This window comes from Delphinus delphis, chromosome 15 (assembly GCF_949987515.2).
Source record: "Delphinus delphis chromosome 15, mDelDel1.2, whole genome shotgun sequence".
NCBI classification, from domain to species: domain Eukaryota; kingdom Metazoa; phylum Chordata; class Mammalia; order Artiodactyla; family Delphinidae; genus Delphinus; species Delphinus delphis.
The window spans coordinates 12,208,531-12,234,077 of NC_082697.1; the positions used below are offsets into that span (position 1 = coordinate 12,208,531).

The 25,547-nt window shown below is 41.8% G+C and overlaps 1 protein-coding gene across 1 annotated transcript in view; it reads right to left on the minus strand.

The window, feature by feature from the left end:
* The window catches only part of ARFGEF2 (ARF guanine nucleotide exchange factor 2), a 99,402-nt gene that overhangs the window by 50,502 nt on the left and 23,353 nt on the right, over nucleotides 1-25,547 (minus strand). Inside the window, exons 5-15 of the mRNA XM_060033449.1 lie at nucleotides 24,946-25,125; nucleotides 24,353-24,587; nucleotides 13,024-13,092; nucleotides 11,244-11,395; nucleotides 7,438-7,568; nucleotides 6,020-6,254; nucleotides 5,291-5,390; nucleotides 4,434-4,573; nucleotides 3,049-3,157; nucleotides 2,150-2,333; nucleotides 297-408 (exon numbers count right to left, since the gene is read on the minus strand). Coding sequence (XP_059889432.1) covers nucleotides 297-408; nucleotides 2,150-2,333; nucleotides 3,049-3,157; nucleotides 4,434-4,573; nucleotides 5,291-5,390; nucleotides 6,020-6,254; nucleotides 7,438-7,568; nucleotides 11,244-11,395; nucleotides 13,024-13,092; nucleotides 24,353-24,587; nucleotides 24,946-25,125 — 1,647 coding nt within the window. The remainder of the gene's footprint in view (nucleotides 1-296; nucleotides 409-2,149; nucleotides 2,334-3,048; nucleotides 3,158-4,433; nucleotides 4,574-5,290; nucleotides 5,391-6,019; nucleotides 6,255-7,437; nucleotides 7,569-11,243; nucleotides 11,396-13,023; nucleotides 13,093-24,352; nucleotides 24,588-24,945; nucleotides 25,126-25,547) is intronic.

Here is a 25,547-nt window from a genome sequence, read left to right on the forward strand (position 1 = left end):
TGCCAACGAGCACCCAGAACAATTTCTAGCAGCCAAGTGACACTTTTAGCTCTGACACTGTCCCACCAGATACACAACCACCTGTCAGGAGGCTGGTTTATTCCCTTTAAAGAACTTTTTGCAACACTGGCCAAAGGGATAAATAGAACTTTTTGCAACACTGGTCAACCCTGCTGTAAGCAGGGGTGTGGACAGTAGCACTGCACTCAGGGTCGGCCAGTCTCTAGGCTAAAGCCAGAAAGGTCTCAGAATCACCCGAAAGAACCCACATGCACGTACCCAGCCCCCAATCTTACAGAATCGAGGCGCTCCTCCTGGTGCAGGAATTGGGCAATGTCTTCAACTGACGTTCCCAGCATGCCCTGCTCCTGGAGATACTGGATCCCTCTCTTGGGTTTCTTGTTGAACCTTTTTCAAGAGATGGGACACAGGTTGCTTATTTCAAACTCTGGAGGATAGAAAAAAGCTAGCATTTGAGGCAAATTACAGTAACACCACGAATTGTGTGTGTCCTGGTAGTTTTTCTCAATTCCACTTTTAATTTTTGACCTAGCTTTAACAGAATCTGCTGGTTGTCACCCAATATCCATTCTCCTCTTCTCCAACACTAATAAAACCTAGATGTTTAGCTGGGCACACAACTATCTGGGATAAGAACTACATTCCCCTGCCTCGCCGTTTGATAAAGTTCTGGCCAGTGAGAGGTGAGCAGAAGTGGTGTGGATACTTCTAGGAAGGATCCTTAAACAAACCTGACTTGGCAGGGAGGTGCACATTTTTTGCTCCTTCCCCTTCTTCCCCAGAATATATGTGTGATGACTGGAGCTCCAGCAGTCCTCTTAAACCACGAGGCAACACTGAAGATGAAAACTGTATTCAAGATGGTGAAGCAGAAAGATAAAAGGAGCCTGGGTCTCTGACGTCCATAAGAGCCACTGCAACTGTCCTAGCCTGTCCCCTTTGGGATTTTCTTTAATGGTGCTTAAGCACTGTTACTTCTGGATTTTCTGTTAAAGGCAGGCATACTTAACTGACGTATAAATTCAACTTGTTATTTACCAGGCCATGCATTGGGGAATGATCTTCATGTATAAGCACAAACTGTGGCAAGGACTGTGAGGACAGGCTATGACTATGGCACAGGGACAGAGACTACCTCAGGACTGTTCAGAGAGTGTGGTTACAGGGGGCCTCTTTCAGGAAGAGATGCTTTGCCAAGCCCGAAGAATGAAAAAGATCCAAGAATATTCTAAGCAGAAGGTGCAATAGTGCAAAAAGCTTGAGGTGTTCAAGGGACTGAAACGCCCCTTGTGACCCAGGAGTACTAAACGGAGATGAGGTCAGTGAGGGAGGCTGGAGGCTGGATCGGGCTGTGGGGAGGAAATGGGAAACCTGCAATGACTGTAGGCAGGGAGTGACAAGACCTGATTTAAGTTTTTAAAAGATTCCTTTAGCTGCTGTGGGAGAACAGACTGGGGGGGGGGATGCAGGGATGGTGAGAGTGGAAATGAGGAGATCAACATTTTAATTAATAAATGAGTATTATAACATCAACTTTTAAAACAAATTGAGTTTACAAAACTAATCATTCAAAAGTTGGACAGGATGTGAGATTGTGTGTATATGTACTTTTGGGTATAAAAAACTGAAAAGAAACATTATGATTTACCAGTGATTGTAATAATGATGATGTGGTAACATGGGAGAATGTCCTTATTTTTCAACTATGTACAGCTGAAATATTATGATGGCTACAAAGTACTTTCAAATGGTTCAGGAAAAAAATACACAGATAACACTAATATGGCAAAAGTTAATTTTTCTGTATGTTGAAACTTTCCACAATACACAGTTAGAAAAAAGTGTTACCAATGGTGATTTCCTCTAGGTAGTAATTGTATGACTGATTTTAACATCCTTGCTTTATGCTTTTCTGTATTTTCTAAACTGGTTTGACTTTTTTAATTAGGGGGGGAAAAAAGACCAGGCATCAACCACACAAAGCCATTAAATTTCTCTCTCACTCTCAGCCCAGCCTGATTGGGCCTGGGCACAGGTGCCAGCGCTGGTCTCTGGAAACAGGCATTTTGTCTTGAGGAGTCAGTGCCAGGTTCCCAAGAGATTCAGCTAGAGTGACAGCCACACTCACAGGTCAATGCCGTGTTCAATCATCTCCTTTTGTTGCTTGATGACCTCAAACTGTTCCGGATCATCCTGGATGGCCGTCTGAGTCCCCGAGGACACCGTGGACTCCATGGATGTCACGCTGCTCCGTCTCGCCATGTCAAGGCCTTTCCCATCCCCCATTTCCTGATCCGTGGACCTCTCCTGACCTGCGATGACATAAAAGCGAAGGAAACCAAATAAACAGATGGGACAGAGACACAGCTGAGGTGAGGTCTGCCTCTGCAGTTCCCTTTCCCAGACCTGTAACAATAAAGTTTGTACTGTAAGGGTCATGAGCACCTTGATATTGATATCACTCAGTTACTTTACTTAACAACTTACTTGTTTGTGGAACTTGATAAGCTAATGCTAAAATTCACATGAAAGAATAAAAGTACAAAACCAGTCAAGACACTTAAGGAACAATGAACAGGAAGACCTGTCCTAGCAGGTATCAAAACTCACTGCTAAGAACTCTAGGCATTTGAAAGGCGTGGTATTGGTGCAAGAACAGGCAAATAAATAGAACAGAATATTCAGAAACAGACTTACACACACAGGAGAATTTGGTATATCATAAACCAAATCAGTGGTGCTTCAAATCAGTGAGGGAAGGAGAGAGTACTAAAAAAACGTTGGAATAACTGGCTCCCCTTTTGGAAAAATGGAGTTCGAGCACAACTCACACTATTTTCCCCCAAATTCCAGATGGATGAGAAAACAGAACATTTAAAATACTTCACCTAGTTTGCAAATGAAAGTGTTTTGCTAACTCTAAGACACCTATATCAGGATAGCTTCCCCCGATGACGTGAGCAGCCTATTGTGCGTGGTGGGGGTGAGGGCTGGATGGGGAGGTTGTTTGCAGCAGGGGTCTCTCACCGAGGCTGGCCTGGTGGTTGGGATTCACATACAGGTCTTTGCTCCACTCCACCATGCACTTGAGGATGGACACGAGGCACTCCAGGCCTTTCTTCCTCAAACTGAGCTCCTAAAGGACGAAAGTGACACGACACAGAGACTCAGCAGATAAATTAAGTGCCGACATCTAGAGGGCTCCGGGAATCCTGAGACGACACGAGATAAGCACTGACATTCGGTGCTATTAACCCAAGGAAAAGCTAACAGGTGACATAAATATTGACGGCTCACTGCAAAAGCATGAACATCTTTAAAGGTGTTCATTACAAACTCCCCAGCAGCAAAAATATGGGATGTGTGCATTCCCAAAACAGAGTATTATCTGGATTTTTTAAAAGAAAGTCCTCATTCATTGCTTGTTTAAATTAAACAAAACACTTAAAAATAGCATTTAAAAAAATAAATAAATAAGAGGGTCTTAACTAGTGACCCTGAAAAAAGAGAAAAGAATCTTTTCCAGCAGATGAATGATTGTGGACATACCATTATCCCCTAAACACCCACAAAAGCATTCCATTTTAAGGCTTATTCTGCAAGTAAATAAAAATACTGTTTTTTTTTTCTTCTAAGGAGCATTTCTTAAAAGTTGAATGCAAGTTGTAAATGTCTTAAAAAATGTTGCAGTTCCCTGGTGGTCTAGTGGTTAGGACTCTGGGCTTTCACTGCCAGGGCCCAGGTTTAATTCCTGGTCGGGGGAACATCCCACAAGACACACAGCCAAAAAAAAAAAGCAAATTATTTTAGACTCAAAACAGCATCTAAAATAGTACAGATCTCTCTCTGTGAATTTAATGACAACTATGGACCTTCATCTAGGAAAAATGCCCATACACCAAAATTCTATATATAATTCCAGGTGGCTCACAGACCTTCTGACCAGTTTCTTCAGAGACCTCAGGTTAAGAATACTATTCTCTTCGTAGGCACTCTAATAATGAGGGAATCTAATAAGAAGCAATCTCCTTTGCCTTTACTGGAGTCTGGGATCCTGTTTTCACGTGATCTATGGAAAGGTGACAGAGTGAACTCGCTTCTACAGGTCTCAGCTCAAGTGTCACCTTCTCAGGAAGGCCACCCTGATGCCCCATTAGAAATGGCACCACCCTCACCTCCAACATCCCTTCTCTATCGTCCCTGCTTTATTTTCCTCTGCGGCTTACTTCTTCATTGTTTGCTTTCAAGTGCTGGGACCACAGCAATCGTGCACATGGATGTGCATGTTTGTGTTTTTTTCACTGCTGTATCCCCAGCACCAACGACAGTGCCTGGCACACGGTGACTCTCGAAAAATGTTTACTGAAATGAATGAACTTTAAATTATAAACGAGTGCTCTCAGTGTTTGTACCTGCAGAGGTGTCATTCCCAGCTCGTGTCCACTTCTTCCCTGAGCGATTTTGGATAAATCGTTTACGAGGCGCTCAAAAATGTTAGCAGCATTTAAATCACAGTCGTAGTTGACATAAATATCTACAACACACTGGGCATCTTGGAAAATAACACATGGATATTAGAAATTCTGACTGAACACAGACAGCAGTTACGTTATCTTATTAAATGAGATTCCTCGGTCAAAAACTTTTCCCAGTGAATTACTAACTCAGGCTGGACACACCCCACTCTGGAAATGCATGCTGGAAGGACCAGGAGCATGGAAGGCCCTCTTTCTAGGCCTGCCCTGGTACTAACTGAAATCTTAGGCAGCTGCTTCCACCTCTCTACAGCTCACTTTTCTCATCAAAAAAAGGGAGAACTGCCCGATCCAATTCTTAAAGTTGTGTAACTTTTATGCAGTTACCCAGATAACAAACAGATGCTCGGTTTATAGCTACACAATTGTACAGTGTAAGGGAAATCCACATTTACCTTAGCATCCAATCAAGGGTTGGCAGCACCAAGACCCAGGACCCTGTGACTTACAAACCACGTTCAGCTTGTAGGTAGGGTGACAAGTGTCCTGGTTTTCCAGGATTACGGGGTTTCCCAGGACGTGGGACTTTCCATGCTAGAATCAGAAAGTCCTGGGCAAACCAGTCTGAGTTGGCCATTGGGCTAGCAGTAGCCTTTAAGGTAATGATTTCCTCAGCTCTTCATTAAAACTCTAAAAGGAGGAGTTAAAGGTCTTAATCTGGACTTTGGAGAATGAAAGCATCAGAAGTATTTCTGGGCAAGTCAAATAGATGAGCACCCTCAGGGTGAAAATACCTGCACAGATCCTTGTCAGGGTCTGAATGACCATCCACCTGTGCTCAAAAGAACTTGTTGATGTTTCTAAAATGTTCAGGAAAATCTCTTTGAAAAAGACCTATACGACAAGAAGAAGAAAAAGGAGGATACCAATTAATAATTTAAATTAGGGCTCAAAACCTCCAAAGCCTTTGAAGAACAGGCAGAGCCTATGAGTGAAGCAGCCCGGGCAGGAGAAGAGGTGAGGCACACACACTGCTGACCAGCACCAGAACCCTGGGTGGGAAGAGCTAATAGGGTAGGACCACAGTGAACCGAGAACACGGCCCCATCAGAGAGAGCAGCTGCTCCTGAGAAACCACCAAGAGCTGCTACGTGGAAATGCAGGACCGGGGTTGTGGTTTTTTGAGAGAAATCACAAAACTGGATGTTCATGGAGAATCTGATTTCTCAATTTGGAAACTAATTTAAGTTATCCCAAACAACTTATAGGCACATGTTTGGGGACTGAGCCCAACACACAGACCATATGATTTAAACCTTCGGTTAAAATGAAAGGTATACAAGATTTTGGGGCAGTAACTTTTTATGAAAAGGTGTTCTCTTGCTCAAAAAATTCTTCTTTGGGGTACTAGCAAGTAGACTGTGTAACTCTAGTTCCTGGTGACTATGAGGCCAGCAGTTAACACATTATGCAAAAGTGTCATCAAACTTAAAAAAAAAGAAAAGTCAATTTGGAGTCCTTACCTCTATCTGCATCTTCAAGTGCATTTTAAAGTTTGAAAGAAGAGTAAGAAAAATGGCAAGAGAGAGCTCAAAGACATCAGGCACTGAGGAGACGCCGTTTTTGGACAATGCCACGCAGAGATACTGCTTGATTGCATTGATGAACATCTCGTGAGTCCTGAAGACCGGGCCAGCGTTCTGCAACACGGAGAGGAGGAGCTGCAGGGAAACCACCTTGGAGCGCAGCTCGTGGGATCTGGCGAAGGAAGTGGAAAACAAGGACAGAGCTGAAAGGTGAAATTTTAGAAAGCATGTTTCTTGAGAAGGTCTCACTCCTCTACCAGTGGAGCAGGATTTTCTGAGAAGCCAGGGAGTTGAGAATTGGCAACAGCACCTAAATGTCAAGAGAATGAGGGCAGATGGCATGAGGTGAGTTCTCACAGAACCTGCAGGCCCTGGGAGAACGAGAGCTGCCAACTCTGTCATAAAGCACAGAACTGAGCAGGAGCAAAATAAGTGCACACTGACTCTGGAAAGCTGGTTCTGCAACTAATCTAATAGAACCAATTACTTCACATCCAGCACGTGAGACGAAAACGTCTGTCCCGCTCTACCTTTAGAGACAAGGAGAACAGTGCTCTTCATCCATCTGCCTCATGCTCCCCATCCCGGCCCACAAGGGATGGAAAGAATGGGAAACTTTCATGAGTCTTTTCCCTAACAGTCACCATATTCTTAACAGAAGAGTGAGGATTATTATTAATGACTAATAATGATAATAATAATAGAACTATAAAACTCTCATCAAGTACTAGGCCCTATGCTTGGGATGTCATTCTATCATTTCACATCATTGATCGTGTGAGGTGATTTTCCGTATTCCCATTTTTCAGATGAGGTTTAGTAGCTCATACGGCCATGAAGGTGGACTCAAGTAAGCCAGGGCTGAACACAGCTCCCTGTGGCTCCAGAACTTCTGCTTTGACACTCCACAGCACTACCATCCTTGTGGTACATCCTTGACTCTAAAGGTTTGGCTTCTCTGAGTTGAATCTGGGGCTTAAATCTGTATCCACGAAGAAGTTTCCAATCAGGGTAAGAAATTGAGGTTTGTATGCATCCTGATGGTGGACCCCCAGATCAGGAGATTAATTCATTAGTCAGTAAAAAGAAGATGAATGTTCAATATAATGATTATTTTTAGCACGTAAACCAAGGAAAGGAAAATTGGGCACAATAATCATGGTTGGTGGGAACACAGAGACAATTCATGATGAAAGGACTAGGGGACCTGCATGAGCCTGAAAAAGTTGTAAAACCATCCCGTAAATTCCTGAATTTACACCAACCAGGGGACGAGGCCCTGGGGTTTCTTGGAGCCCCCAAGATCCTTCTGGGTCATTTGGGTTATAGACGGCCAAGAACTGCTGTCTGCTCACTTTGGATCTGGGGGACCTTCGCCCAGGGGTTTCATGGACAGCTTGCAAAGGGAGCGAAACACCAGGAAGGCGTCCTTCTGCAGAATGTGCGAGAACCTGGCGGCCACTGGATGTCCTTGTGCATCTGATTCCTAAGATTAGAACAAACATGAGAAAAATCAAAGGGTCCAAACCAAAGGGTAACTCTTCAAAAATAATAAATGTAATTATCTCATGAAAATTTAAATTATTGGGTGGGCCAAAAAGTGCCTTCAGTTTTTTTAAGTAAAAATAAAAGACACATTTTTTATTTTCACCGAGAACTTTATTGAACAACGTATTCACCCTTTTGTTCCACTACCTTCTGCCATTTTTCAGGCAACTTCATAATTCCATCTTCCCAAAACTTTTTATCTTTTTGAGCAAAGAACTGTTCCAGGTGCCTTTCACAGTCTTCCAGGGAATTGAAATTTTTTCCACTAAGAGAATTTTGTAAAGACCGAAATAAATGGAAATCCAAAGGAGCAATGTCTAGTGAATACGGTGGATGAATCAGAACTTCCCAGCCAAGCTGTAACAGGTTTTGCCTGGTCATCAAAGAAACATGCGGTCTTGGGTTATCCTGATGGAAGATTACGTTTTCTGTTGACTAATTCTGGATGCTTTTTCTTGACAGCTGCCTTCAGTTGGTCTAATTGGGAGAAGTACTTGTTGGAATTAATCATCTGGTTTCCCGCAAGGAGCTCATAATAGAGGACTCCCTTCCAATCCCACCATATACACAACATCACCTTCTCTGGATGAAGACCGGCCTTTGGTGTGGTTGGTGGTGGTTCATTTCGTTTGCCCCACAATCTCTTCTGTTCCACATTATTGTACAGTATCCACATTTCATTGCCCATCACAATTTGTTTTAAAATAGGAACGTTTTCATTACGTTTCAGTAGAGAATCGCATGCGGAAATACGGTCAAAACATTTTTTTTCCCTTAACTTATGTGGAACTCAAACATCAAAGCAATGAACATAACCAAGCTGGTGCAAATGATTTTCAACGCTTGATTTGGATATTTTGAGTATGTCAGCTATCTCTCGCGTGGTATAACGTTGATTGTTGTCAATTATTGTTTCGATTTGATCACTATCAACTTCAACGGGTCTACCCAAACTGGGAGCATCGTCCAGCGAGAAATCTCCAGCACAAAACTTTGCAAACCACTTTTGACACATTTGATCAGTCACAGCACCTTCTCCATATACTGCACAAATCTTTTCATGCGTTTCATGCATTTTTACCTTTCTTGAAATAATAAAGCATGAAAATGTTGCTTTTTTCTTCCATCTTCAATATTAAAACGGCTACACAAAAATTCACCAATTTTGATTTCTTATTTTTAAATGTCTGCTGATATGACAGCTGTCACATACAATTTAACAAACCTGTTTCAAATGAAGTTAAAGACGACTAAGTGCTACTAGAGCCATCTTATGGAAAAAACTGAACGAACCTTTTCGCCCACCCAGTATTTATTCAATGGGGAAGTGAGGGATGTGGAGGAGGAAACAATATGTCAAAACAGGAGCTTATGGGGGAGTCATTACAGCAATTCTAAAAATTGTTCCTTGTCCTTCAAAAAGTGGGTGTGGGTGGTTTAAAATGATAAACGAGCGAAGGTTAAACCATAAAAAATCCCAAAACAAATATAGGTAATTATTTATATTAGCTTGGGTAAAAAAGGTATTTCTAAGAATATTATTGCAGGATAAATGGGGGAAAAAATGACAGGTGTTTGTTTTAAAATAAACTTCTTTAAATAAAAATGTAAGCTACATTAAAATTTTTTTAAAATAAATATTTGCAATATATGACAAGGATTAAATCCTCAACATACAAAAAGTTCTCATAATTCTTTCAGGAAATATGGAAACCCTACTCCCAAATGAAAAACAGGCAGAAAGCATGAGTAAACAATTTACCAAGAAATGCAAATAACAGATAAACCAAAATAACCTTACTACTAATCATTAAGGCAGGATCTTTCTTCCATCAGACCAGCAAAGATTTGAAAGAATGCTACTGCTCAGTTTTAATGAGGGAATGGGAAAATGAGTGCTGAGAGCCTCCAAGTGGGCAGAAATTCGACCATTGCCCTCCTGGCCGCCTAATTTGATGTTAAGGAACAAAAGCCTTAAAGCTCCCAACTCTTGACCCAACAATACCACTTGTGTGAATTTATCATAAAGAATTAAGGATGGGCATAAGATCTATCTACAAGGATGTTCAATGTAGAACTGTCTCCTGTGATTAAACTGAAAATAACCCAAAAACCTAATAGGGAACTGTTACATTATGGTAATCCATGATAGAATTTCACATGGCCATTAAAAACATTAGTTAGACATATATGTACTACTGATGTAAAAAGATGCCCATAAAACAGTGTTGAGTGAACAAAGTTGCAGCCTAGTACATAACACACAAATACCTTGTGTGGATTTAAGTACAACCCTATATAAGTGCATTCTTAATGGGGATGATATAACCCCAAGGGGACTGCTACAGACTGGATGTCTGTGCCCCCTACTCCACCCCAAAATTCACATGTTGAAACCTAATCCTAATGTGACAGTATTTGGAGGTGGGGCCTTTGAGAGGTGATTAGGTCATGAGGGTGGAGCTCTCATGGATGGGATTAGTGTCCTTATTAAAGAGGCCCAAGAGAGCTCCCTCGCCCCTTCTGCCAGAAGGACAGAGTAAGAAGACAGTTATCTGTGAGCCAGGAAACAGACTCTCACCAGACACTGAAACTGCTGGTACCTTGATCTTGGACTTCCCAGTTTCCAGAACTGTGAGAAACACATTTCTGTTGTTTACAAGTCACCCAGTAAATAGTATTCTGTTACAGCAGCCTATACAGACTAAGACAGGGGCAAAAACTGGTTGGGGGCGGGGGCAATGGGTGTGGGAAAAAATCATTCTTTATATGTATAAAGCACAGATATACATACAGTACATAAACAGGTATCTAGTTTACCAATAGCTTTAAAATTTCATGAAACAGGGTGATGAATGGGAAAAATACATAAAAAGGCTCCCGTGTGTGTGTGTGTGTGTGTGTGTGTGTGTGTGTGCGTGTGTGTGTGTGTGTGTGTGAGAGACAGATCATTTAAAAGGTTGAGAAACATTGGTGAAAAGGTACAGCGAGAGAGTGGGTTCAGGTGGGATGTTAATATCATTTCTTCCCGTTTTGAATGTTTATATATACTGTTTTCAAGAGAACAACAAAGCTACCTAAAAAAATAATAATAATGTAGCAGACACACTTAGGGGGGCCCTGAAAGGATGTTAATATACCTCAAATTTAAAAAGCAGGTTACAAAACAGCATGTACGTTGTGTTACTACATTTAAGTGGTAAAAAACATGGGAGGGAGAGAAAAATCGAGAGTATAAGTAGAATGTTAACAAATGTTATCTCTGGGTTAGAAGATTATGGATAACTTCTATTTCCTTATTTTCCTTCTCTGTATTTTCTTATTTTTCTATAATGAATATACACCATTTTGAGAGAAAAGAAAAAGGGCAGGAAATATAAGTTTTTAAAAGTCTGAATAAATACAGTTTAACAACCCTATTATATACCACCAACATTAGCATGTTCCAAGAATGGAACCTGTTAACACAAAGACTATCAGGCCAGGATGGTGTGGCTAAAGAATTGAACAGGGCTTGTTGGTTTTCACTCGCTTCCTCTGATAGAGATTTAATTCTGCATCTTCTAAAACAGTAAAAACCAAAACAAGCCTGATAGGAAGATCACCAACGTACCAGATTATCTGCCGATGACAAGGACTGTCTGTCGTCTGCTATCCCATTGGTCTGTGAGTTTTCGTCAGCTGCTGGGGGCGCGGCATGTTCCTGGCACTCCAGTTCACCCAGGACCCTCTCAGGCTCCGTCAGACTGTGCTTTTGTGCTGCTTCTTAAAATACAATGCAAAAGTCATTACCAAGTTAGTACTTACCCTGAAAGGTGGCCTCACACCAAGAAGAAGTTATTCACATAACTTTCCAGCTACTGCTTTTTCCCTTTCCCTGAGCCACTGCCCTGCTCTGGCTATATGTGTCTATTACCCACAGCCCCACTCCCAGGTGGCTTCCTTCATATTGTGGCCCAGGTCAGTGGTGCCTTCAGAATTGTGCAATACAGCAGTCCTGCCCACCCCTACCTACTTCCAAAGAAGATTAGAACCAGCTAAACATAAAAAGCACCGATTTTTTTTTTAAAAAGGGCTACTAATAAAGGGGTTAGAGAACAAGAGTTACGTAAATGAAAAGAGTTTGATAGTTATGATAGAAAACCTTAGTCACATGAAAAAAAGAAATGTAGACCTGAGCTTCCTGGCAGCCATGTGGAAAAGGAAAAGACAAAGAATTAAATAGATTCCATCATTTAATGAAAGAAAGCATATCTGATGATTAGCAGAACATCTGAACTCTATGAGGAATTTACCATGTGGATCATTATATATTTAAGGGACACCGAACAACTTAATAAGCGTAACTGTCCATAATGGTTTTTGAAGCATATATTCATTCAACAAATATTTATCAGGCACCTATTATGTGCCCAGCTCTGTGCTAGGGGCTGAGGGATATAGCAGTGAACAAGACAGATAAGTGTTTATTATGTGAGAACTTCTTGCATTGGCCCCAGGAAAAAAAAAATCTAAAGGTATTATTTTAAAGACATTTCTATAAAAAGTTAAATAATTAAATCTATGAATATAGTTTGGTGGTACCCTAAATTAATAAAAGGATAGGGCTTAGAGCAGTGGGTCAAACTTCTTTGACCATGACCCTCACTAAGAAATACATTTTAACAGTCATGACCCAGTTATACACATGTGCACATAAATAAATCACTGAAACATGTTTCATGAAACAATGCTTAACATTACTAGATGAGTCACATTCAGCTTGCATCTATTTTCATTTTATTCTCTTCCATTTAGAAAACGCTGATTGCAACCCACTAATTTATTGACTTTTCAATCCATTAGTGGTTTATTGGCACTGGAGCTGAGTGTTCAGCACATAACCACTGACCTGAAATTTTGGGTAAAAACAAAGGAAAAATCATCTGATAATCATTCCAAGCTATACAAGGTTAATTCCACTGAAACTACACCAAAAACTGAGGGAGTTAAGAATGAAGTCTAACAAAATGAACAAAGCCTCCCTGTGCATCTGATACCTGCTGACGTGGGGATGGTCCCCTGGATACATCAATGGCTGGCCAGGAAAATTCACCACCTCAGGGTTCCCCGTCCACTTCTGGAAAAACCTGGCTGTATACAGGAGTGGCCCTCTGCATCTTCATGTGGAGCACCCAACTCTTAACATTGTCAGACTGTGCTTCTTGAACCCAACCCGAGTGAGAATAACGCCAATCACTAACGACAAGTAATTTCTGAATTCCATATGAAAGGTGGGCAGACAGGGGCAGACTCAGTTTCCATGAGTTTACTGGGGGTGGGCACTAAAATACCTGGCTGGGGACTTCTATGAAGGAACGAGTAGGAGGAAAGGCTGGGGTCTTGGTTCTTACCTTTAACTGCAGACGTGACCACATCTTCTAAGATCTCCTTCACCACTTCCTGAGCTCCATCTTCGATCCCTACACATACACCAAATACACAAATGCAAACACATACGTGTGGGCATTTCCAGGGAAAACTAAGGAAGGTGGAGAAGGAGATTACGAGTCGCAGTCGGAAGGCAAGGGTACAAATAAGCCCTCTCCAAAGCCAAATCTGATTGTGTCCCAGGAAATCTGGAAACTCAGAGGCAGCATCTGCTATGACTCGGTTTTCCCTCTGTGGAACACTAAGACCTCGCTGTCTTATACATTCTTCCTTCCTGAGTCACAGCTGCTGGCCCAGGGCCCTCTCTACCACCCCGGCTTGGAGACAGGAGCTGGACTGTATCCAGCTATAGTTCCTGGCAGAACAGAAGAAGCAGCTTCATCTTGTCCCTTCACCTCGTGTACCACAGAGCCCTGGTAAATGACATGCCTTCTGCTGCTTTGTTTTCCCACACTGTAAGCCCAGAACTTAGCGTGAGATTTCTAATGTGACAGTTGAGAATTTACTAAATTTTAAATTGAGTTATTCTATAAAATGTTAACTGTTTAAGTGGAAGAGGTTTGGTACCAGTTGTTTTTGTAGAAAACTAGTTCTGGGAGAACTAGTAAACAGCACTTGACTAGACTTTTGGAAGCAAATATTACTGATTTATAAAACATCACTGACAAAAAGACCATCATGTTAAATAAACAAAACCAAAATAACCCTTTAAATTCTTCCTTAACGAGGATTTTCAATCAGGCCACTATTTTTATGAGTTCTGTGCTTGGTCCACTAGATCCTGCAGAAGCAGCACCAAGTATTTTCATTGAGCACTTAACTCATGTGAAAGAAAAATGTTGCCCCACATATCATATCAGTAAACAAAAGATGTTGCAGCCAACAAGCCACCAGAGTCGCCCCCTACGGTAAGCCCCGGGGGAACTCAGGATGGAGACAAATGACACCACGCCCTCAGCCACTGCAGCCACCGCCAAAGGGTGCACCCTAAGGGGACTCAGGATGGGAAAGCACAGTATACTGGCCCCAGATAGTTAAGGTGCACATCAAAGGAATGACTTCAATGAGCCCAGACTCTTGCATCTTCCCATACACAGAAAAGTACTCAATTCATTAACTTGAGATATCTGGTTTTCTTTAATTAACAGTAATATTTTGAAGTTCCGACTACCTGGTCTTTGTTGCAAAAACTCCTCTATACCCTGGCTCCTCCCTGACCTCTTCGGAGCAGGCCTGCAGAGAGGCTGTGTCCTGGCTTAAGTCCTCAGGTTTGTCCACCAATAAAACATAATTCTCAACTTTTATTCTCAACTGTGCATTTTTTTTCAGTCGATACTCACCATAACTATTTATTTATTCTCCACCACCCAGCTTTACTGAGGGCTAATTGACAAATAAAACCATCATAATTATTTAAATGGGTAAGTAACTTTATGTGGAAAATACTGATGTTATATGCTTTTCTTAGAGGGCAAAAAAGAACTTGAATGGAAGTTAGAAAAGTCCGCAGCCACAGGCAAAATCTTCTAAACCTGTTTTTTCATCTAAGTAAGATGATTTAGTCTACATCAGTGTTACTCATACTTCAGTCATTCTCACACAACCTTCACAATTTTTGCCATTTTCGTGCACCACTTATATTATTATATTTATTACACACATATTTACATACACTTTTTTTTGGGGGGGGTACCAAATTACTTTATTTGAAGGAATGGTACTAAGGAAAGGACTTGTAGATATTTTGGTACATACATACATATTTAACAGTGCTCTTTAACTCACCTTAAACAGTAACTAACATTCACAAAATTACAGGCTTCACACGCTAATCATACTTTCTGAATGCGTGTTAAAATAAACATACAACTATTAAAATAAAAACCATTCACCTATGAGCCGTCTAAGATCTCATCTACGCCATGATTTGGTAAACAAATGGCTAGATATTTCCAAGTTCCTTTCTAGTTCCAACATTCTCTTATGCTATGATTTAACAGAATTATGATGACAGTTCCTAATCTGTTAGTCCCTTGTACACATTCAACACCCAAGAAATATCAGCCTGATGCATACATTTCATCAGAGGAGCTGCAGGCTTGATGAGTTAAATCAGAGGCTGGGAAGTGGTGGCTGCCGGGTACATCTGGTCTGCAGATACGCACTGTTTAGCCTATACCCTGCTTCCCCCCACCCCCAAACTTTAGTGAGCTATAAGTGACAAGAATTATATATATCTAAGGTGTATGACTTGATGATTTGATATATGCATACACTGTGAAATAAACACTACAAACAAGACAATTAACATATTCATCACCTCACATAGTTACCTTATTTTTTTCCTTTTTTTTTTTCTGATGAAAACACTTAAGATCTACACTCAGCAAATTTCAAGTGTATAGCACAGTACTGTTAACTCTGGTCACACAGTTGTACATTAGATCTCCAGAACTTATCCATGTTGCATAACTGAAACTTTGTACCCCTGACAAACATCTCCCCATTTCCCCAGCCACTTTCTACACTATCTCTATGAATCTGACTACTCTAGGTACACCTCATATAAATGGAATCATGCAGTATTTGTCTTTTTTGTGACTGGCTTCTTTCACTTAGTATAATGCCCTCCAGGTCCATCCATGTTGTTACAACTGGTGGGATATCCTTTTTTAAGGCTGAATAAGATTTCACTGTATGTATATAACCACATCTTCTTTTTCCATTCATCTGTTGATGGGCACTTACGTTGTTTCCATATCTTGGTTATCGTGAATAATGCTGCAATGAACATAGGAGTGTAGATTATCTCTTCAAGATCCTGATTTCATTTCCTTTGGCTACATACTCAGAAACAGAATTGCTGGATCATAAAATATTTCTATTTTTAATTTTTTGAGGAACCTCCATACTGTTCTTTTTTCTCTCCATACTGTTTTTTGTAACAGCTGTACCAACTTACATTCCTACCAACGGGGTACAAGGGTTCCCTTTTCTCTACATCCCCTCCAACTCTTTCTGATAAAAGTCATTCTAACAGACATGAGGTGGTATCTCATTGCGCTTTGGATTTCTATTTTCCTGGTTATTAGTGAAGTTGAGCACCTTTTTAAATGTCTGCTGACCATTTGTATGTCTTCTGAGAAATGTCTATTCAGGTCCTTTACCCATTTCTCAGTGGGCTTATTTGTGGTTTTTTACTCTTGTATGACATTTTGGATGTTAACCCCTTATCAGATATATAGTTTGCAAATATTTTCTCCCAATCCATAGGTTGCATTTTCACTCTGTTGATTGTTTCCTTTGCTGTGCCTATGCACTGCTTTCTAAAACTTCTGAATTAGCTGTGAACATTTAAAAACTGGGAGACATGTCATAAAAATCCAGATCTCGCTTCTATTTAAAGAAAAAAAAAGAATATCTGGTAACACTGGCCCCAACCGGCTAGAACCAGGAGCAGCTGTCCCCTTTAGCCAGGGCATGAACTCTGCAGATGTCCTGCTGCCTCATTCCATGCCGCTCCCAACTGTCTATCCTCCTTGAGGTCAAGCACAGAGAGTAGGAAAGGAACACATGCCTAGTAGCATGTCTCTGACAAGAGCGGTAAAAATGGAAGACTGACAGGGTAGGGTGTTTTAAGAACCTCAGAGAGAAAATGTTCCTCAACACAGTGATTGAGAGTGAGGGCTCTGGAGCCAGTATGCCTGGTTCAGATCCCGCTCTACCACTTCCCAATGTGGGAACTTAAGTAACTGCCCCGAGCCTTGGTTTCCTCAGCAGTAAACAAGGATGATTACAACAGCACCTACCTCACAGGGTTTGTGAGGACTGGATAAGATAAAACACGTAAAGCGTTTAAGATGATGCCTGAAAAGAAGAGCACTCAAACGTTAATTTTTCTTAGGCCTGCGTGTTTTATGTGTAGAGCGTAATTGCATTAAGACATTCACGATGCCCTGGTGATAGAAGCTTTCTCGTTTCTGCCATCTGCCTGGCCCTGGAGACTAAGTCCATATTGAAATTTCCCAACTAGCCATGTTGAAAGCACTTTCAGTTAGCTAAAGCCTTCACTATCTTTCACTCCTACAGAGAAAAGTAAAATTTCCATTTCAACATGGATCTCCCCTTTCCTTCACTGCTGTTTTTCCATTTAAACAGCATCAGGATCACCATTTTTTTGAGGGATAAGAGTGTTTAACCTATCTTCCTTGACAGGCTGGATCCGTACCAGCACCCATTCAAAATTAAAATAGTCTCAGGCTAGGAAGGGGTGGGGAGTCAGGAAGTCCAGACTCCCGCGGAAGGTTCCTGCAGAGGGCGCTGTTGCTGAGGAATCCCACTAGCGGCCCAGAAGCAGCAGGACTCCACACAGGAACCCTGGGCCGCTTCCCCTGCTGACATGACCGCCTGCAGGGCTCAGAAGAGGCTTTCCTGGATGGTGTAATGACCACCAAGAAGGCTGCTGTGTTTAAGTTTCAAGCCTGCTGTGAAAATGTGGGACAACCAAATCAAATCAAATCCTTGCAAAGTTCTGAGTACACTTAAAAAACACTGGTTTTGCTGGTTTGCGGGGAAGTCCAGCGGCCACCACCTGGCCGTTACTGATTAGGTAACAGACCCTACCTGTTCCACAGACTCTGTCCCCAAGTAAAATAAGATAGACACCTTGACTAGGTTCTGATTGGAGAAAACCTTGCTGCCACCCCCTCCCTAGCCAGCTAGACAACAACCCCTGAGGCAGGCACTGCCAGTTACCTAACTCAGATCCTTCTTCCTCAGAGAGCTCTATTTCTGTTTTGGAAGGGGCTGTGCCTACATTTCCTGGCCTTCCTAGTAGAAAGGGTGGCCATGTGACCCAGTTTTAGCCAATGAGGGGCAAGCCTAAGTAACGGAGATGGCACAGGCTTCCAGGAAGGCTCCTTAGAAGGGGCGTGACTCGGCTAGGAGTCCTTTAGTCCATAAAAAAGAAGGAAATCTTGCCATTCGTGAAAACATGGATGGACCTAGAGGGCATTATGCTAAGTGAAATAAGTCAGAAAAAGACAAATCCTCTATGTTTTCACTTATATGTGGAATATAAAAAACAAAACAAATGGACAAATATAACAAAACAGAAATAGACTTACAGATACAGAGAACAGACTAGTGGTTGCCACAGGGGAGGGGGGGTGGGGTATGGGGTAAAATAGGTGAAGGAGATTAAGAGGCACAAACTACCACTTATATGATAAATAAGTCACAAGGATGTAATGCACAGCACAGGATACACAGTCAATAATATTGTGATAACTGTGTACAGTTTGTCGCCTCTAAAAATATCAAATCACTATGGTGTACACCTGAAACTAATATCAGGTGGTAAGTCAGTTATACTTCAATTAAAAAAATAAAAATTAGTCAGTCAAAGATCCTTACTCTCATGGTACTTACATCTTAGCTAGGATAATAAATAAGTAAATTATACTTTCTGCTACATGCTAGGGAAAAAGTAGAGTGGGAGAAGGGAGACCAGGAGTTAGAAGGGGCAAGTGTGTGCATGTGGTGACAATGAAATATGACATACACCTGTTTCCTAGAAACAAGGCTTTGGTGATGTCCAGCATCTAAGCATTTGGTAACGCGTAAGAAAACTAAAGGGAAAAACCAAGGCATAAAGCTGTTTGCTGTCACATTCTGGCCACACACCAATACGGTTCCTCAAATGTATGAAATACATTGGACAACTTATTGTCCCAAAATAAATGTCCATTACACAGCTAATAAAAATGCTATAAACCAATGAGCTGCAAAACCTCCCTGTAAAGCAGGCTGTGTCAAAAACAAGTCAGAAAGAAGGGGGACCTGTGGGTACATTTTGTTGTTTTGATAAAGAGTTAGCCTGAGAACTTTTGTTTGTTTGTCTGTTTAAAGCTATTTTAGTTTTTTTTTTTTTTTGGCCAGGCAGCACTGTGCAGCATGCGGGATCTTAGTTCCCCGACCAGGGATTGAACCCACGCCCCCTGTAGTGGAAGCGTGGAGTCATAACCATTGGACAGCCAGGGAATTCCCCAGACCCTTTTTTTTTCTGGTCAACAAAAATAAGAAAATTCCTAAAGCAGAGGATCTGGTATCATTAACATGGAAAACAGACTCACGTTATCCTACTGCACTGTTCCCATTAACTTCAAGTCTGATTACCATTTGAAATATTTGTAATTTTTTTCTCTAAACTAACTCATTTTTTAAGCTGAAACTTATATGAAAGATAATAACAACAAACACTTATAGAGCCCTAAGTGCCAGACACTGTTCTCATTAATTCTCACAAACCTATAAGTACCAGTTGTATTCTCATTTTAAAGATGAGGAAACTGAGGCTCAGAGAGGTTAAAGATTTTGCTCAAGGTCACAGAGCTACTAAGTGGTCAGTTATGATCTGAACCCAGGCTGTCTGATCAGAACCTCCACACTAGCTGAGGGAGGATACATTTTCTCTATTTTGTAGTACCTAAGAGTTGGGTTGTTTTTCCCTTAAAGAATGGGTTGCAAGATGAAAAAAGTGAGCTAAGAAATCTGTGAACACACTGGTAACTCTGTACCTACAACAGCTACATATTAGCTGTATACATGTAAAAATGCTAAAGTCTAATGCTGGGAGTTAAATAGTCAGAATCTTAAAAATAAACTTAGAAGAAAAGGGGAAGTGACTGCTCGTGGGTACAGGGCTGGGTGTGATAAAAATGCTCTAAAACTGATTGTGGTGACTGTTGCAAGCTCTGTGACCATACTAAAAAGAACTGAACTGTACATTTTAAACGGCTGAACTTATGGAATGTGAATTGTATTTCAATCAAGCTGTTTTTCAAAAAATTGACGAGAATAGCTGGGCCATCGGAGGGGTGTGAATGGACAAATGGGGTGAGGTCCCAAGGGAAGGCTGCTGGCCATGCCCTAAAATTCACATAAGCTAGCATGTCACAGGCTCAGAAATCTCATTTTGCGAATTTACAAAGAGCTATCTGATCCACTTCTTGCTCAGGCCGATAAGACTGACAAATTGTAGATTTATCAACTTGGGATGAAAAACTGCTGAGGGGAAAAAGATGCTCTGGTCTGTCGGTGAATTGTTACCCACACATATTTCACTGGGAGGCACATTATCCCAAGAAGGCCCAGGAAGGGTTCCCAGTAAAGCAGGACAACGTATGTGGAGCACCCAGGTAGCAAGCACCACTCCTGGCACAGTGACTGCCTAGCCAGGGGTGGCTACGTGACGGCCATTCCACAGGATGGAACCCGCAGGAGAGCTGGATGTGTCGTTCTTTCTTTAGAGCCACATCTGGAGAAGTGGAAGCCAGTCACTCTTTGTAAGGGTGACGGTGCACCTCCATTCTGACCTACCATTGGCAGGTTTGGGTCTGATTTCTACAGGCAATCTGATGCCCACGTTCTTGGGAGAAGCCTCACGGGGTATATCATACTGGCAACAAAATCCACAGCAATATACTAGGTGTAAAGCATACTTTGTTAGAACAGAATTTTAAGTTAAAAAAATGTATTTACTGAATATGTGTGCTGGGCACCAGACCAGGTGTTGGGAATATTGTGGTAAACAGGGTGGCCAAGGTCTTAGACCAGGAGCAAGTGAACACAAACTCTTCAGTGATTTGGGGTAGTAATAAGTGCTATGAGGGGGACTTCCTTGGTGGGGCAGTGGTTGAGAATCCGCCTGTCAATACAGAGGACATGGGTGCGAGCCCTGGTCCAGGAAGATTCCACATGCTGTGGAGCAACTAAGCCCGTGTGCCACAACTACTGAGCCAGCGCTCTAGAGCCCACGAGCCACAACTACTGAAGCCTGCGCACCTAGAGCCTGTGCTCCGCAACAAGAGAAGCCACGACAATGAGAAGCCCATGCACCACAATGAAGAGTAGCCCTCCCCGCGTACAGCAACGAAGACCCAATGCAGTACAGCAAAGGACACCATAAACAAGATGAAAAGACAACCCTCAGAATGGGAGAAAATATTTGCAAATGAAGCAACCAACAAAGGATTAATCTCCAAAATTTACAAGCAGCTCATGCAGCTCAATATCAAAAAAACAAACAACCCAATCCAAAAATGGGCAGAAGACCTAAATAGACATTTCTCCAAAGAAGATATACAGATTGCCAACAAACACATGAAAGAATGCTCAACATCATTAATCATTACAGAAATGCAAATCAAAACTACAATGAGATATCATCTCACACCGGTCAGAATGGCCATCATCAAAAAATCTACAAACAATAAATGCTGGAGAGGGTGTGGAGAAAAGGGAACCCTCTTGCACTGTTGGTGGGGATATAAATTGATACAGCCACTATGGAGAACAGTACGGAGGTTCCTTAAAAAACTAAAAATAGAACTACCATACGACCCAGCAATCCCACTACTGGGCACATACCTTGAGAAAACCATAATTCGAAAAGAGTCATGTACCAAAATGTTCATTGCAGCTCTATTTACAATAGCCAGGACATGGAAGCAACCGAAGTGTCCATCGACAGATGAATGGATAAAGATGTGGCACATATATACAATGGAATATTACTCCGCCATAAAAAGAAATGAAATTGAGTTATTTGTAGTGAGGTGGATGGACCTAGAGTCTGTCATATAGAGTGAAGTAAGTCAGAAAGAGAAAAATAAATACCGTATGCTAACACATATATATGGAATCTAAAAAAAAAAAAATGTTCATGAAGAACCTAGGGGCAAGATGGTAATAAAGACGCAGACCTACTAGAGAATGGACTTGAGGATACGGGGAGGGGGAAGGGTAAGCTGGGAGAAAGTGAGAGAATGGCATGGACATACATACACTACCAAACGTAAAATAGATAGCTAGTGGGAAGCAGCCGCATAGCACAGGGAGATCAGCTCGGTGCTTTGTGACCATCTAGAGGGGTGGGATAGGGAGGGTGGGAGGGAGGGAGACACAAGAGGGAAGAGATATGGGGACATATGTATATGTATAACGGATTCACTTTGTTATAAAGCAGAAACTAACACACCATTGTAAAGCAATTATACTCCAATAAAGATGTTAAAAAAAAAAAGACCCAATGCAGTCAATAAATAAATAAAATTATATATATTTAAAAAATCTGCCGCTGGACTAAAAGGAAAATAAAGCAACCTTACAACGGATGGAAAAAAAATGCTATGAGGAAAATAAAAGAGGATGATGGGACAGAGTGATGGGGAGCTTCAGAGAGAGGGATCAGTTAGAACTGAGAGACCTGAAGACAAAGGGGGGGACAAGGAAGGGACAGTAAGTGTGAAGGCACCAAGAGCAAGCACCACACTTTCAAGAACCAGAACCACTATCGCAAACAAGGGGAAAGGAAGTAAAAGAAGGGTGTAGGGAGGTGGGTGGGGCCAGGCCACACAGGGCCTTGGAAGCCGTGGGGATGGGGCAGGCATAGACTTCACTCTGAATGGGACGGGATGGGAAATTATCAGAGGGCTTTAAGCAGAGGGGTGGTGGTGATCTAATTCATGCTTTTAAGAGATCACTTTGGCTGCCATGTGGAAAATGGGCTGTAGTGGAAGGACGTTCTTACAGCTCAGAGAGACTTGCTTTTACATCTGCACAGCCATGCTTACTACAGTCTGTTTAAATATTAATATTGATTGATTGAGCACAGTCTGATAAAGGTTACAGTAAAAACCTTCCTGGTCCTTGCCCTGAGAGTTAATAAGGCAAAGACGATGACACATACAGAGGGTGGGCCAGGACTTCCTGAGCACCTTCCAAGACACATGACAGTGGGACTGAGTAGCCTGCAACAGTGTTCACACGAGACACACATGTAGTTCTTTGTGGCAACTTTTTCTTTGATCCTTGCCTTGGGTAAACTGATACAGAGCAACATGCCAGCAACAACACTTGGTCTGTTCCTACCTGTGCCAAGCACTGGTAAATTACAGATGAACAAAAACTGCTCAAGTATGGTCTCTTTGGTAGCGAACATACCATCAACAGACGTCATTACCAATAATGGGGCAGAAAAAGATATGAGACCAATTATAAAGGCAGGTCAGACATATATACGCTACCATGTATAAACCAGATAACTAATGAGAACCTACTGTATAGCACGGGGAGAAAAACAACACAATCTGTTTGTAGACATATATTAAGTTAACCTTAAAAATGCGTCCCAATATACAGTAGGTGCAGAAAAATACTGTTTGATTCCACTTATACGAAATACCTAGAATAGTCAAATTCATAGTCAGAAAGTACACTGATGGATGCCAGGGGCCAGGGGGTGGGGAGGGGAATGGGGAGTCAGTGTTTAATGGGGACAGAGTTTCAGTTCAGGAAGCTGAGAAATTCGGGAGACGGATGATGGTGAGAGTGGCACAACAATGTGAAATGTGCTTAGTGTCACTGAATTGTACAGTTAAATATGGTTGAAATAGTATGTTTTATATTATGTGAATTTTACCACAATAAAAAAACATTAAAAAAAAAAGATGGGTCAGATACTTCACTGTAGAGCCGTCAGCTAGAGTGAAGAATTATTTGGCAGAATCACTTGGCAAGAAGGTACATTCTTGAAAAATATATGAACTTAGGATCTGGTTTGTACAAATTGCCCAGAGAGAGATGCAAACATTCAGAAATATATGACAACCCAGTCCAAAATTTCATGCCTAATGTTTTACTTACTTTAAGACTATCACCAGGTGTGGAATATATCTTTCAATTAAAAAAGCAAACACAACCAAATAGTGTACTTGGTCTCAGAAGAAGAAAACAAAGCTACCTGTTTATCTGTTTCTCTATGAATCCACCCACCCACCCACCTTCTGGCTCCCTTCACAGATGTCCATAAATAGCAACTAACTGTCCGGCAGTGGGCAAAGCACGGAGATCCTGTGGATACGAGACAGAGGAGGTCCTTGTCCTCCTCTGGGAGATAAAACAGACACTGAACGATCAACTACCCAAACGATTAACTCCTGGGAGACAAATGCTCCAAAGTGAACCCACGGCACTGAAGTTGACATCAAGTAGCAGTGGCTAGATATCAATACATTCCAGGAACTATCCAAAGAAAAGTGCACAACTGACAAAGTGATCTGAGACACCATGCCTCACTGGCTGTGTTTCGTAAGAGAAAAGCGAAAGGGAAGTCAAGGGGGAGGCCCAGAAATAGAAGAGCTGCTATCAGAGGTTTCCTGCGATGACTCCAGACAACTCTTTCACCTGCCCCTCGGATACAGGATGGACAGGGACGCGCATGGGCCGTACCTGATAGCGACGGGTCTCTCTCTCTGGGCACATCTCCATTCTCTGCGCTCACTTTTCCAGAACCACTCCTGCCATGTTCACCATTGGTTAAATCTGTCTTCTCAGGAGTTGTTGGTTTGCTGTGTGCCTGGCTCTGTTTCAAACGATTGAACTTTGGGGACACTGCTGCAGCTTGGATCACAGGGGACTGGGGTTTCGAATGGATTGGTTTTTCCAATTCTCTGGCCTCCTGCAACTGAAAGGCAACGAAAAAGGGATTCAATCTAAATGGATCCAGCATTTTGATAAGGAACAGAAAATACGCCAGCCTGTTGCATAAAAAATTTCCAAACAGAAGGATAGAATTTTAAAAAGGAAATAAATTCCTGCAGCAAACTCAAAGCAAATTCTGAATGCAAATTTCAAAACCCATGCTAGATTCTCTCTCTGCTTTTTAAAGCAAGGATAAAAACAGAGTGCAGAGAACTCAGAGGAGGAAGGGATTGATTTTAAAATGCTATGAATCTTCACCAAGCACCGAGGCCACACATGAAACAGTTCACAGCATGGGATGGTGTCCCGCCCCCCGGCAGCTGATAACTGCTACCGCTCACCACTTGGTTTTCCATGCGGGTGAAAATGACGTTCAGCATCTGAGTGAGAGTAGCCTTGGCAGTGGTTTGATTGATGAGATTTTTGCTGGCCAAATAGATATTGTAACATGTCCTGACCGTCTGCAGGATAGTACCCTCGTGAATTTCAATGTGCGGGGACGTCACTGCAGTCAGAAGAGCCTAAAACAGAAATCCGCAACCTTCACCTTCACGAGCACCCACCTCCCATCCCCTCACAGCCAAACTTTTCTACACGGTTTGGCTTTGTTTTTAATTTGGTTTGGTTTAAGAAGATGGCTCTGCAAACTAAACTGGATGATTAGTACCAAAAACCAACCCCCTACTGCTTTGAGTTTAAACACAATTATTAACTCCATAGAATACAAGTCATTTAAAGTACATAAGTTGCGCTGAAGTGGGCTTTCTATCAGCTTACTTTTTAAAAAGGCAAAAATACAGACTTGTCTCAGGAGGGAAAGTGCTCCAACTTGATCTCACCTACACCAATCACAAAATATACATGTTTTGATGGGGGGGAGGGTCAGTTTTGGAGTTCCCTGGTGGGTTTTCAAGGGAGCTTCAGGAAAGGTGTGGCTAACAGG